The following is a 12,733-nucleotide window of genomic DNA, read 5'->3' on the forward strand; positions in this document are numbered from 1 at the left end:
CGCTAAAGAGAAGATCTGTAGCACACAGGAGAGGTGCATGTGACACTGATGGCCTCTGCTACCATTACCAGCCATCCTCGTCAGTCTAGAGCTGCAGCTCCTCCCAAAGTTCAGATCAGACCCAACAGTTTTGGGTTTCATGAGCAAAGACAGATAAACCTCATTTCAGAAACAAGTACCTGTCCTGACCACTGGGCACCTTCCTATACGCAGGAGAGAGGAAGCCGTAAGAATCCAGAGCTGCAAAGTGCTTCACAATAGCTTGCGTCTGCTGTTGCATCGCACGGACTGGCTCAGGAGAGGCAGTGGAAACACTGAGAAAAGCTGTGGTTGACCTTCAAAATAGAAGTTACTGTGCAGCTGGACTGCACCACCTTCAGCCCTACATCACTCAGCTTTGATCTTTTAGGTGATGTAAACATTATGTACGTTGCAGATGAGGTATGTGTAAATATGATACATTTCTGGCACTATTTTCGTAACTCTGAGGTTGGAAAGATTTTAACATCAGACACTGTATCTGTCTCTTTGATCAATTACTGTTACTTTGGTGTCAAAGAGAAAAAAAACCTCGCTTGAGTCACAGCATTTGCAACATCATTTTTAACCTTTTACAAAAGCAAAGATTTAATTTTATTTCTTCCATAAACGTTATTCAAAAAAATAAAGTGAAAACTCACCAGTATGTCATGTAAAGGGTGATCTTCCCCTCTCCACGATTTCAACTTGGAGAACGCTATTCTTGTGTGTGAGGAACGAGGGCCCATCTCTCTATTCAGCAGAAGATGACGGCAGCAGATTATTTTCACCAAACCACACTTACACATTTTTATAAACTTGTACACCAGTAAATATAAAACAGTATGTGAGAAAATCAATGTCCTACAGAAGCCTGAACGATTAAGTTAAGTATATTTAAATGAGTCTCTTTATTCCTGGCCCCTCTCTAGTAGTCCTTTCAACCATGAGACAAAGTGATTATTACACCAAGTTCAAAAACTTAAGAGAAATGAACAGGACACATGAAAGCCACCGATTATTTATAAACCAAAGAGCGACCTTTGCACCAGTGCCCGGTGTCTTAGAACACAGTGGAACAGCTCTGCTTGTGATTAGTTTCTAATGCACGTATAAGGTACGAAAATTAAAGTACGCATCCTCTAAAAACTCAAAACATCTGGTGTTTTCTCCTTGGAAAAAAGATATTCCAGTTGCAATTTTACATTTAGTTAGTGAATTTTGCATATATTTTGAAATGCTCTGAAGACAGTGCAAAACTGCACTGCCTATCTCTTTAATGATTGGTAATCAAGGCAGAGGGAAGGAGTAAAGCCTGACTGTCTGTAATTCAGAACCAGGGCTGTGGAAAAGCAGTAGTTTTTGGCAATAACAAATAATTGATAGATCACGTGCATCTTAGTTTCACAGGGAGAATCACTGAACATACAGATTCTTTAATACCTGAAGAAACTTACCAGTTCATGTAGAAATTATGCAGTTCAGTCCTTCTAACTCTTTAAGCTCTAAGTGTTGTCTGCTTTTCGTGAACGTCTCTTTTCTCAACAATATTTTACATCTATTATGTGGCCAGTGAAAAGGAACAGGGAACACCACGATGACTCTCAGGCAGCCCAGGTGGCTGAGGATGAGGTAAGGGAAGCTTCTTGCCTCGGCCATTTGTTTTTCTTGGAAGTCAGAAAGTGTCCTCCTGTGTGCAGAGGCCCAGGTGATGTCAGGCAGAGCTCTGAAGGCATGGAAAAATGAGACAAATCCTCTTGAACGATAAGGTGAAGGAGAGGAGCCTGCTGCTTTTTTATTGCTTCCAGAACCAGCACTGTTTCCTGGCAGCTACTGGCATCGGTAATTAAAACTCTATTTGTCACGTGTCTTGGCTTTGTAATTTCTTGCAAGAGTTGTGTGGCTAAGGAAAGCAAGAGGGTGATAGCAAAAGGTTTTCTCTCCCTCACCTCCCTCTCTTGGACAGGAATGCTTCTGCATTTCTGGGCCTGATATTTCTGGATGATGGAGACTCTGAAAATGCAATAGCTCCTCTCAAACATACAAACATCGTGTTGGTTTTTAAAAGAATATGATTTCTTATCTTCAGTCTTTCTATCAGGTCCTTCATAGGACAGAAGCACGCTCTTCTCTGACAGTCATTCTGGTACTAACAGTAGTGATGCAAAGACCTCCATGGGAGACACTGAAGAGACTCGACACATGGGGAACAGCATTAAACAGGCAACTTGTATCACTCCGCCTGCACTTTAAACAGGTGATGGAAGTCAAGGTACGTTTCACTACTAAAATTATACAAAGTTCTACCCCAGCACTGTCCCTCAGCTCCTCTCTCAGCTACAAAGGAGCCTTCCCTGACGTGCGGTTTCCTCTGCACCTGCCCAAGGAGGATCTGCGCCCCACGGGTTGCGGGAGCTGCGCACCAGGACCGGAGCTGCGCACCAGGAACGGAGCTGTGCACCAGGAACGGAGCTGCGCACCCTTCTGTCCCTGGGCTGACCAGGAAAGGGCTGCTGGTACCACCACTGCCCTCACTGCAAACAGAACCTTTTAATACCATCTACAAAGAAAATGGAAAATCCCTCTAACCTCAATTTGGCAAGAATTAGTTATGATATCATGTACTATGTTTCCTTTCACCTTCCTGGATCCCTGCCAGTTAAAACAGCAGACTATTAGACTATTCCTATGGTACTCTAAGGCAAACCGGATTACATTTTAAAGAAAAACACACCAACTGAACACCCACTGAAATCAGGGAAAAATCTCTCCTGTTGGTCTTTGTTTGCATTAGGACAATAAATCAGGTTTTCTTTGATTTAGCAAGTACAAAACCTCACACAAAGACACCTACTTCAATTTAAGGATGACTTATCGTAGTGTATCTTAAACCTGTTAAATCTACTCAGTTTACGTAATCCATGGAATCCATCTCTTAAAAAGCGAAGGGAAGATTCTGCATGGCTGACTGCCAAGAAACACTCATTCATTTACAAAATAACCTTGGAAGAACCCCTTGAAACCTCAAGTTGCCCAGTGAGACCTAATGCCAACTTTCCCCGTTACGTACGCATATTTGTCCTGAGATGTGAATCACCACGCCTACGGAGATTCCATTTAGCTAACAAAAAAACCTCCAAATGGTGAAGGATTAAAGGGATTATGCACTTGGAAAGCAAAGTAAAGAATTAAAGTCTGCTTTGGTGAGCCATTCCTTTACTGCCTACACTACATAGGACAATTAAAAATATCAGTGATTATTAGGATACCTCTTTAATTATTCAGTGACAGAAGACCCAAGCGTGGCTGTTTCCACCGTCTGCAGCAAAAACTTCTGTAGATGCAGAGCATGCACAACATTTGATTCCTTCTCTCCAAGTTAATTCCCAAAAGCATTCAGCAAACGTTGCTCCCCAGTCTATCCCCTAAAGCACATACGCACCCCCACGCCACGCTCAAGGTCTCCAGCCTGTGCCTTTGCTCTGGCAGACAGACAAAAATCGATGTAATTAAATCCTGTGCTGAGGCAGCACAGCAATGGATGGCAGGAGAAAAAGTGATCTAGCAGTTTTATATGAATCCCCTGCAATGTCACGATATATATAAACCTATAGTTTTTATTCTCTCGTCCTCACAGCATAGGGCTATTCCTTGACCTTATTTAATCATTCTTCAAAAAAATCTAAGAGAGCTCTTCAGCTGACAAATGTATACAATGCAAGAAGGGAAGAGAAATAAAGCCTTTTTCAGAAGAGAAAAACGGGGAAAGGAAAACACCCCAAACCAACACCACACGGTTATGTTTCTCCCCTTATCTAAACCGATAGCTGTGCTGCCTGTCGGAGCAGCCTCGAGCCCAGCGCCCGCTCCCTGCGCGCTCCGACCGTTCGTGGAAGGTTTCCCAGCGTCAGCTCTGGGTCAGTGATTCCACTGCCAGGTCCCTCAGACCCGCTGGGGGACAAGAGCGGCACGAGCAGGGAGAGCAGGTTTCTTTTCTTTGAAACGTAGTTTGAAAAAACAAGGCACCTGTTCCTAGCGCAGGCGCAGTGGCCAACGGATAAAAAACACAGCCACACAAAAGTTAATCCAGCCCTACTCAGAAAACCAAACAGGAAAATGTACTCAGCTATGCCAGGTCCTTCTCAGCAGCTCTCTGCCTTCACGCTCCCACGCAGGACGGGAAGGGCTGGCACGCTGTGTCTCAGACCAGAGCTGATTTGGACTACTCTGGATTACTGCAAGGTCTCTCAAAATCCAGTACTTTGCCTTGAAAACGCCTCACAGCAGACTTCCCTGCAACAAAGAAGCCCAGATTAGCAACTCTTACTGGTTCCAAGTGCAGCAGCGCTGCAGAAGCTGACACAGACCTCCAAAGAAAATGAGCCCAGCCTGTTCTGCAGCTGGGACTGATGAACTGAGCGCGAGTATGGACAGTCACTGCCCTTCAGCAAGGCTGCTTTGCACACCTTTCTGTGCAGCATGCTGGCCAGAAAAAGTGAGCTAAAGAAGGTTGTTATTCTGCTTTTCTCCAGATCATAATTTATTAGGGCTGAACAGATATCTGGGATATCTTGGTTGAGCAGGAAAAGTTAAAGTTCCATTCTTGCTTCAGAAGCATCTCTCTCTTTCCCCTTAGCACCTGCTCTCATATTTTCAGTTTTAAAAATAAACTGTAATTGCATAGTTAGTTCCATTACACTTTTTGTGGAAGAAACCTTATTTCAAGATCTGGTCTCCGCTCCTCTGTTTGTGGCTGCATTATCCAGAATCCAATTCCCACAAGATACTGAAGTGCTGTATTTCCAAACGCCAGCCATGCCAGACTGACTTTCTCTCATGTCAAACAGTGTGAAGCTTCAGTTTGCTAATTATGTAGTGCTGAGAGGACAGGGAACTAAGGACCAGTTTGTCAAGCTTCACTTGGAGAATACACCCACACTACAGTGTGCCAGCCCAGCAGGGCCAAAAATCAAGAGGGTTCCAACCCCGCCAAAACTGGTGGAAACTGTACTACAAAGGGGCAATGTTTTGGCAGCTGTGATCCTGTAATAGAGAGCTGTTAGACCACTTGTCAGTCGTATAGCAAAATAAAACACCTTCAGAAAGGACTACGGACCCACCACGTTCACTCACACAGAGCTGCGTGCTCTCCCATGCACCCTCAGCCCGCCGCAGAACAAGGAATCCTCCTGCAGAGCTTCTTCGGTATCTTACGTAACTTTGAGAGAAATTTAGAAGACAGAAATACTACTGTGCGCACCCAAAATACACCACACGTTGTTATTTGGTCATACAGAACATACACCACACGTTGCAGTTTGTCTTACAGAACATACACCACACGTTGTTATTTGGTCATACAGAACATACACCACACGTTGTTATTTGGTCATACAGAACATACACCACACGTCGTTATTTGGTCATACAGAACATACACCACACGTCGTTATTTGGTCATACAGAACATACACCACACGTTGTTATTTGGTCATACAGAACATACACCACACGTCGTTATTTGGTCATACAGAACATACACCACACGTCGTTATTTGGTCATACAGAACATACACCACACGTCGTTATTTGGTCATACAGAACATACACCACACGTCGTTATTTGGTCATACAGAACATACACCACACGTCGTTATTTGGTTATACAGAACATACACCACCCATACTGCATTGCAGTTTGTGCACAGCGGGCAGAAGCAGCATCTTCAAAAAAGGGAGGGAGCAGCAGGTGCCCAGGTCACCGTTAGGTTTTTCCTTTGATCCACTGAGCCTCCCAAAAGGTTCTTTTCAGTACACTCTAAAATGCAGAGTATACATAAGGCAATGCAAGCTAGTGGCAGGAAAACAACTTATTTCACATATAATCCCAAAAGGCAGCTATTTCAGTGTGTAAAATAGACCTAATAACCATGTTATGAAGCTGAATGATTCACTAAAATAAGAAATTTCAGGTTAAAGCTAACTACTTAGGTGTTAGGACAGGTATCTGCTAAACCAACAGTGACAGCAAAGCAAAACCCCCAGAACTCCTAAACGAGAAGCCAGACCCTATCGGAGAAGTAAATAACGCTACAAATATCTGTTTTCTTACACCAGCCAACATATATTAATATAACTAACCGAAACAAGACCTTGAGTCAAACTCTAGTAAAACCCAAGGAAGAGCTGGAGATTTCTATAATAAAAGGCTCATCTGCACTTAGTGTCAATACAAAAACATTCTGCTGCATACCTCCCTTCATGTGAACTATATTAAAGCAAAAAATTACCCTAAAAGTTATATCCTGGTAAAAAGTCCCTCATACAAATGCTACTGCTAAATCACATATTTTCTGAAATTCCTGCTTTTGCCAATTGTCACAATCCTTGACCAAGACAACAACTCATGCTCACTCATCATAAAGCACTTTAAAACAGGGGAAATAATCTTTGCATTATAGATTAGATTTCATCCTTACTGTTTTACTCAGGTGGATGATTTTGGGGGTGTCTTTGATTCATTTTCTTGTGTTGTTGCTGGTGAATGGGGCCGCATCCAGCTGATCAGTCACCAGCGGTGTCCCCAGGGGTCCGTGTTGGGTCCAGTCCTGTTTAACATCTTGATTGATGATTTAGATGAGGGGACTGAGATCATCATCAGCAAATTTGCTGAGGACACCAAGTTGGGAGGGAGTGTGGAGCTGCTGGAAAGCAGGAGGGCTCCGCAGAGGGATCTGGATAGACCGGAGAAATGGGCCAATTACAACGGGATGAAGTTCAACAAGGCCAAGTGCCGGGTCCTGCACTTTGGCCACAACAACCCCTGCAGCGCTCCAGGCTGGCACAGAGTGGCTGGAGAGCAGTCAGGCAGAAAGGGACCTGGGGGGACTAATGGACAGGAAGCTCAACATGAGCCACCAGTGTGCCCAGGTGGCCAAGAAGGCCAATGGTGTCCTGTCCTGTACCCAAACCAGCGTGGTCAGCAGGACAAGGCCAGTGATCCTTCCCCTGTGCTCTGCATTGGGGAGGCCACACCTGGAGTGTTGTGTTCAGTTCTGGGCCCCTCAGCTCAGGAAAGAGATTGAAGCGCTGGGGCGGACCCAGAGAAGAGCAACAAGACTGGGGAAGGGACTTGAACACAAGCCCTATGGGGAGGGGCTGAGGGAGCTGGGCTTGTTCAGTCTGGAGCAGAGGAGGCTTAGAGCTGAGCTCAGCACTCTCTAGAACGACCTGAAGGGCAGTTCTAGCCAGGGGGGGATTGGGCTCTTCTACCAGGCACTCAGCAACAGGACAAGGGGGCAGGGGCTTCAACTCTGCCAGGGGAAATTGAGGCTGGAGATCAGAAAGCAATTCTGTGCAGAGAGAGTGGTCAGCATTGGAATGGCTGCCCAGGGAGGTGCTGGACTCAGCGGCCCTGGAGGTTTGTAAACTGAGATTGGCCATGGCACTTAGTGCCGTGATCTGGTCAATGGACTGGAGCTGGACCAAGGGTTGGACTGGATGATCTCTGAGGTCTCTCCAACCCAGTTGATTCTGTGATTCACGAGCCACCATTTTCAACCAAGAATAATTGTTTCTTCTGATAGTTAAGGATAATCTTTTGTGATAGGGTAACAACCATACAGAGTTTGTTCAGTAATTTATCTGGACTACTGCTGCCCTGTTATTTTAAACCGAAGCACTTGAAATAAAGTCTATTAGTCTAAGTAAGAATTTTAAAAAGTTTTCCCACATAACGCCAGTTTTGATAAAAATTAAAACAGTTTCTTGCAAATCAGTTTCCAAGTTTTCCAAGGGCATTTCACATTTACTTCCCTCACCTATGTGTTCAGGGTTTTGTACCTTTGTTTAGGATGAGCTGTTTCTTTGCTCTGCGTGATGACGTGTGACCTCTCCCCTGAGGAAAATGCCTTTGACATTTTGTCCAAGTGACAGCTCCAAATCTGAGTAAGGCAATAAGGTGCGGGCAAGTTGCCCAACCTCCACATGACGCACTCCATGATGGCTCTAAGAGGCTGAGTCTTCCTTCAGAGAAGACAAAGGACATGAGCTGCTCGTGAAGAGTGCTTCATTAGCTTTCCTTGGAGGATGCTCAGAGCGAATATTGATAATGCCATTGTCATTGATAGTTCACTGAAGGAGAAGCATTTGTACAGAGCATCCAGCACCAACAGTAACATCATGCATCAAATCAGACCTAATTACTGTCCGCAGTTTTGGAACGAAAAGTTGCATGACTCAGACGAAGAGAGAGATTTCCTCTCTAGCTACTTACTCCTCTCACAGGGAAGCACAGGGAAAGAGGCATATAAAATGTATTAGGTTAATTCTGCAGAGATATTATTTTGTCATATCCACTCACTTTAGCAGAGACCAGAGAAACGGAATTTGCAGTTCAGACACCTGCAGCCCGTGTTCTATAAGCCAACACCAGACCTCTCCGTATACACAGAAAGATACAAAAGTGGAGGCTGGAAGGACTCTGAAGGTCCTCTCAGCTCTCCCACTGCCCACCTCTGCACTCACAGCAGAGCATTTGAACTTGCACTGGGACGCTCATTGCCTTGTCAAGCTTAGTTTGGAAATCATGTCCCAGTCCATCCCTAAGCTGCTCAAACCTGACTGGACACACTCCTGGGCAAGCTGCTCCGGCTGACCCTGCTTTGAGCAGCAGGCTTAGACTGGGGCACGTCCAGAGGTGCCTCCCAGCCTCGCTCTTTGATGTGAAAAAATGAAATTGTAAGTAGAGAAGACAAAATGTGCTAGATGGAGAGAAATAAAGACTGAAGTGACGAGATTGCATACAGCAACTACTGTGTTAGCATTAAATAAAAGCAAAAGGCAAACGGGAAGAAAAACTAGCTAGTGCACACTGAATTAAGTTGCTAGTTCCAACTGAAAGAGAAGATATGCAAAACCAAAAAGGGTCTCCCAGTCTAGTGAGGGTCCCGTGATTAACGTCAACCCCAGGAGTTTTTATGTACCAAGCAAGTCTCCAGGTGGAAGCTCCACTTTCTTTGCCAAGGCAGCTCTAGAGCAGCACGGGATGGGGTCTTCTCAAATAAACAGATATGAAACGCTATAAGGAAAAAAAACCAAACAACTCCCCTAGCATTCTCTTTGTAAATTAACTCGGTACCTTCGCTCCCCTTCTCTTCTACCTTTTCTGGCACGAGAACCCCAACTACAACACAACACATCCATCTCACGAAAGGAAAAATAGAGAAAAGGTGCATTTCATATCAGATGCTTTGCGTCAAGCTTGCTAAGGCTCATCAATCAGCTGTCTTCTTGCCCTGGTCATTTCAACCAACGTCTGACCCTTTTGTTAACTCATGATTTATAACTGGAAGTTTTTTGGTTTTTTTAATGCCAGATTTATAAACTTCACTGTGCTTGGTTTGATATAATATCCATTTTGTACACCAAGCTATAAGACAGTAAATTTATTGTCTATGAACTGTTACCTTGAAAAATTACATCAATGCAAAGTGGTTTCCATTTAGAATCAATGGGCAATAAATTCATTGGATTTTTTTTTTAAAGGGGGAGAGAACATGATGATATTTATGAGGTCATGAGCAGCTATATAACGGGTGAAACTGGGAGCAGAGGCAACAGTCAGACCGTTCAGAGTGACAGGAGCAGACAAAGACGAAATATATTCAACACAGCAAGGATGCATAAGCTAATATTCTGCTGTCTCATTATCATCAGCTTCTCCTGTCCTCTCTTGTCTCTCCCCACCATCAACGCCAGCGAGATGTCTCACCAGCTCTCAGGTAAGAGTCTTCTGATTTTAATAGTTAGGAAGCAGGGGCTGGAGCAGTAAAACCAGAAGAGAAGCAGGTGTGTTTTCCAGGGGGCCTTTGTCTGTGCAGATCAGCTGTAGAAAAAGCAGGAATTACTTCAGGACACCGGCGGCGCAAGTGACATCATCGGTGGGTGGGTGCTAGTCTTGTAACATTAGGAGTTTGGGTGCCCTAAATATTTCCTCCTGCTGCTTTGAGATCCAGGAAGCAAAGGTATCCGAGCCTCCCAGCACCAAGTGGGAGCTGGCACGTACAGTGTCTGCCTTTGAAGCAGCATCAGTAGGCACTGGCTTATTTAAAGAAACTTGGTCGTACTTCCTCCCCCCTTGCCATGCTTTAAAATGAGCTATGCTTAACTGAAGTTTTCTTTTAAAAGAGGGAAACCCATGCAAAGATTAATGCAGTTTTACTTAGATCAAGAACAGGCAAGTCTGTCTTATACTACAAAAAATAGCAAGGTATTGAGCATGCTATCTGTTTACACCAATGCACACTACTCCATTCAGTCCAGTGATAGAATCAATCTTTGCTTGAAAAAGCTGTCCTCAAAGTCTGAAATTATAGTGTAAGTCCAAGACTGAAATGTCTCAGTAAAAACGATAACAGCGTCTGGAAGGTTACTGTCACCAGACCTGACCTGTGCTGCGAGACTTTCTTAAACGAGTTCTGAAACAACAGGCAAATCTAACCCAAAACTATTGCATAAAGCTGACGATTAAAAAGCGGCTGTTCTTACCTGCCTTGAAGGTGCAACAGCTGCTGTGCTGGTTTAGCGGTACCAGGAGCCCATAGTTTGCTTCAAAAATCTTGGACTCGCTAAGCCAGCATCTTCTCAAGCCAGCCTTCCACGGTGCAACGTGCATTTACAGGCAACCCTGACTCACTATGGAGAACATCCACCGCATCACAGGCTGAGCATGCTGGCTGCAACAATTACTGCATTTGTTTGAAGACATCCATTAGGCTTATTAAATCTTCCTTGCCAATATAAAGAGTTTCTGGGCTGGGTAAGATAGAACTGTATAAAAGAGGGTTGGTTTGTTGTAAATCTCAAAGCAAATTTACCTGCTAACAGTGCTCTGAACTGTAAAATAATACAAGGCTATAGATACGAATTGCCTCCACATAGCACTGGGAAGTTACAAGTTCTTATTCAGAGTCTTATCGAAATCCCCACTGTCCTTTGCATTTGTGCTCGGAAATCATCTGATACAGACTGAAATGGGGATTCAAAGTAAGACTCTTACCACATGCCCATTTCCGTCATGTTCCATTTGCAGCTGATGAAGATTCAAGACCAAATCTGGAGCAGCTGGGCAGCCTGGGAAGCACTTCCCTGCTTCACTTTCTGCCAGAGCTCTTGGGCACCCTGACTGAAGACAACAAAGCAGGTGAGGATTTACCACAGCAACAGAAAGTGCAGAATCAATAGCAGCAGATGGTTTGGGGGCCAACAGCCCTAACAGATGCCTGGTGAAGAGGACCGTGCAGTTTGCACGTGCAGAGTCCCAGGTCCTGCTGGAACGCTGCGCCACAAGAACTGGCCACGCTGCAGCAGCAGGGCTTTCTGGCTGCTCCTCTGAACATTCCTGGTCAAGACTGCTGGCTGTGGCACTATGGCACACGAGAATGAGTTGCGTAGGTTCACAATTTCTAAACAGTGAAGTGTTTCATTATGTCTCCCCTCTACCAGGTCTTAGCCCCAGAAACTACAACCAAAGGGAAAATACCAAAGAGGTAAGTAAATCACCATCTGTCAACGAAACAAGAAAAATAAGACTCCACATTTTAAACTACACTGAATTGTTACTGAGACATCATTTAAGATCCACAGACTTCATAAACAGTATAGACTAAAATATGCCGATGTTCTTAGAACAGGAATCGCTTAGCAGTTAGACAAACAGAGAAAACAACCAACCAACCCCACACCAAAACCAACAGCAAGTAATCCAAAGCCTTTCATTCTAAACCCTCTACTTTTCTCCCCATAAAACCAGCTTTCCAAACAAAGGCCAGTTTCCAGCTACAACAGGCCAGGTCAGTACACGAACCAGTATTAGCTGCATGTCATTTTCCCCCCTACTTTAACACAAGCTGCACAGTATTATCAGACTTGTTATGAAGCATTAGGCAAACAGAGAACAACATTCCTGTTCACTCGCCTGCTGAATTAAGGCAGAAGACAGGGCCGAGCTCCAGCGCATCACCCACCACCCCAGGGCACGCCGGGCGCCTCCCTGCGGCTGGAAGGGCGCTGGGCGGGGGTCGGGCAGTGAAGAGCACGCTTCACTTTCCTGCTGGGAACGTTTACCATCCAACAGTAACCTTTCTAATGCTGTTTGACTTCAGGCTTCCTATGGAAATCATCCTCGAATCGCTTTGCTGGGCCGCCTCTTGACCAAGGACAGAAAACAGTATAAGAAACGTGGGAATCTTTCCGAGTGCTTCTGGAAATATTGCGTGTAAACAGATGAAGAAACCCTCCCCGACTTTGGCTGCATAATTTATACAGATGTCTGAAAACTTGTATATAGAGTTGCTTGATCTAAAATGAGAATGAAGAAATACAAAGACAGCTCCTAACTTTAGACTCTGTGCTACTTGGAGATTAATAAATTCTTGATGTTTTGCAATTATGCTGTGAGTAGTGTAGTATTTCCTTAGAGTTCAGCACAAGAGGAAGTAACAGGACAAAGAGATATGCAACATGAAGGGATCTCAGGCAGGGAAAACAAGGTTCCCATGAGACATGGCTGCAAATTACACCTATGAGTTGTTCCTTTGTACTTCCTCTAGAACACAAATTTTAGCATGGTGGGGCCAAAGAGCCCCAAGGGTGTTTATTATTTACCTCTTCTAAAAAAAAATCAGCACAGACAGAAGCTTTAAATCCTGCATGT

The 12,733-nt window shown here is 44.5% G+C and overlaps 1 protein-coding gene and 1 long non-coding RNA gene across 3 annotated transcripts; one reads left to right on the plus strand and one right to left on the minus strand.

Moving 5' to 3' along the window:
- Nucleotides 1–106: 106 nt before the first annotated feature.
- LOC139825490 (uncharacterized) lies at nucleotides 107–8,600 on the minus strand. 2 transcript variants are annotated; one of them, XR_011735564.1, is made up of 4 exons: nucleotides 7,861–8,600; nucleotides 1,476–6,752; nucleotides 681–771; nucleotides 107–335 (listed from the first exon to the last, which is right to left on the minus strand). It is a non-coding gene; the product is annotated as an uncharacterized lncRNA (long non-coding RNA). The 2 variants fall into 2 exon arrangements; XR_011735563.1 differs by lacking the exon at nucleotides 7,861–8,600 and having other exon boundaries at nucleotides 1,476–6,944.
- A 1,067-nt stretch (nucleotides 8,601–9,667) lies between these two features.
- On the plus strand, nucleotides 9,668–12,299 carry UTS2 (urotensin 2). Its single transcript, XM_065854909.2, has 4 exons — nucleotides 9,668–9,800; nucleotides 11,111–11,221; nucleotides 11,524–11,567; nucleotides 12,183–12,299. Exons 1-4 carry the CDS (start codon nucleotides 9,698–9,700, stop codon nucleotides 12,297–12,299), a joined length of 375 nt encoding a protein of 124 aa, XP_065710981.1. The 5' UTR covers nucleotides 9,668–9,697.
- The last annotated feature ends 434 nt before the right edge of the window (nucleotides 12,300–12,733 follow it).

This window comes from Patagioenas fasciata, chromosome 23 (assembly GCF_037038585.1).
Source record: "Patagioenas fasciata isolate bPatFas1 chromosome 23, bPatFas1.hap1, whole genome shotgun sequence".
NCBI lineage: Eukaryota > Metazoa > Chordata > Aves > Columbiformes > Columbidae > Patagioenas > Patagioenas fasciata.

Bases quoted from the DNA above. Each gene is read 5' to 3' on its own strand.
- UTS2 (XM_065854909.2), top strand. From the start codon at position 9,698: ATGCATAAGCTAATATTCTGCTGTCTCATTATCATCAGCTTCTCCTGT. The intron at 9,801-11,110 runs GTAAGAGTCTTC...TTCCATTTGCAG, and splicing joins GATGTCTCACCAGCTCTCAG to CTGATGAAGATTCAAGACCA. The intron at 11,222-11,523 runs GTGAGGATTTAC...CCCCTCTACCAG, and splicing joins GACTGAAGACAACAAAGCAG to GTCTTAGCCCCAGAAACTAC.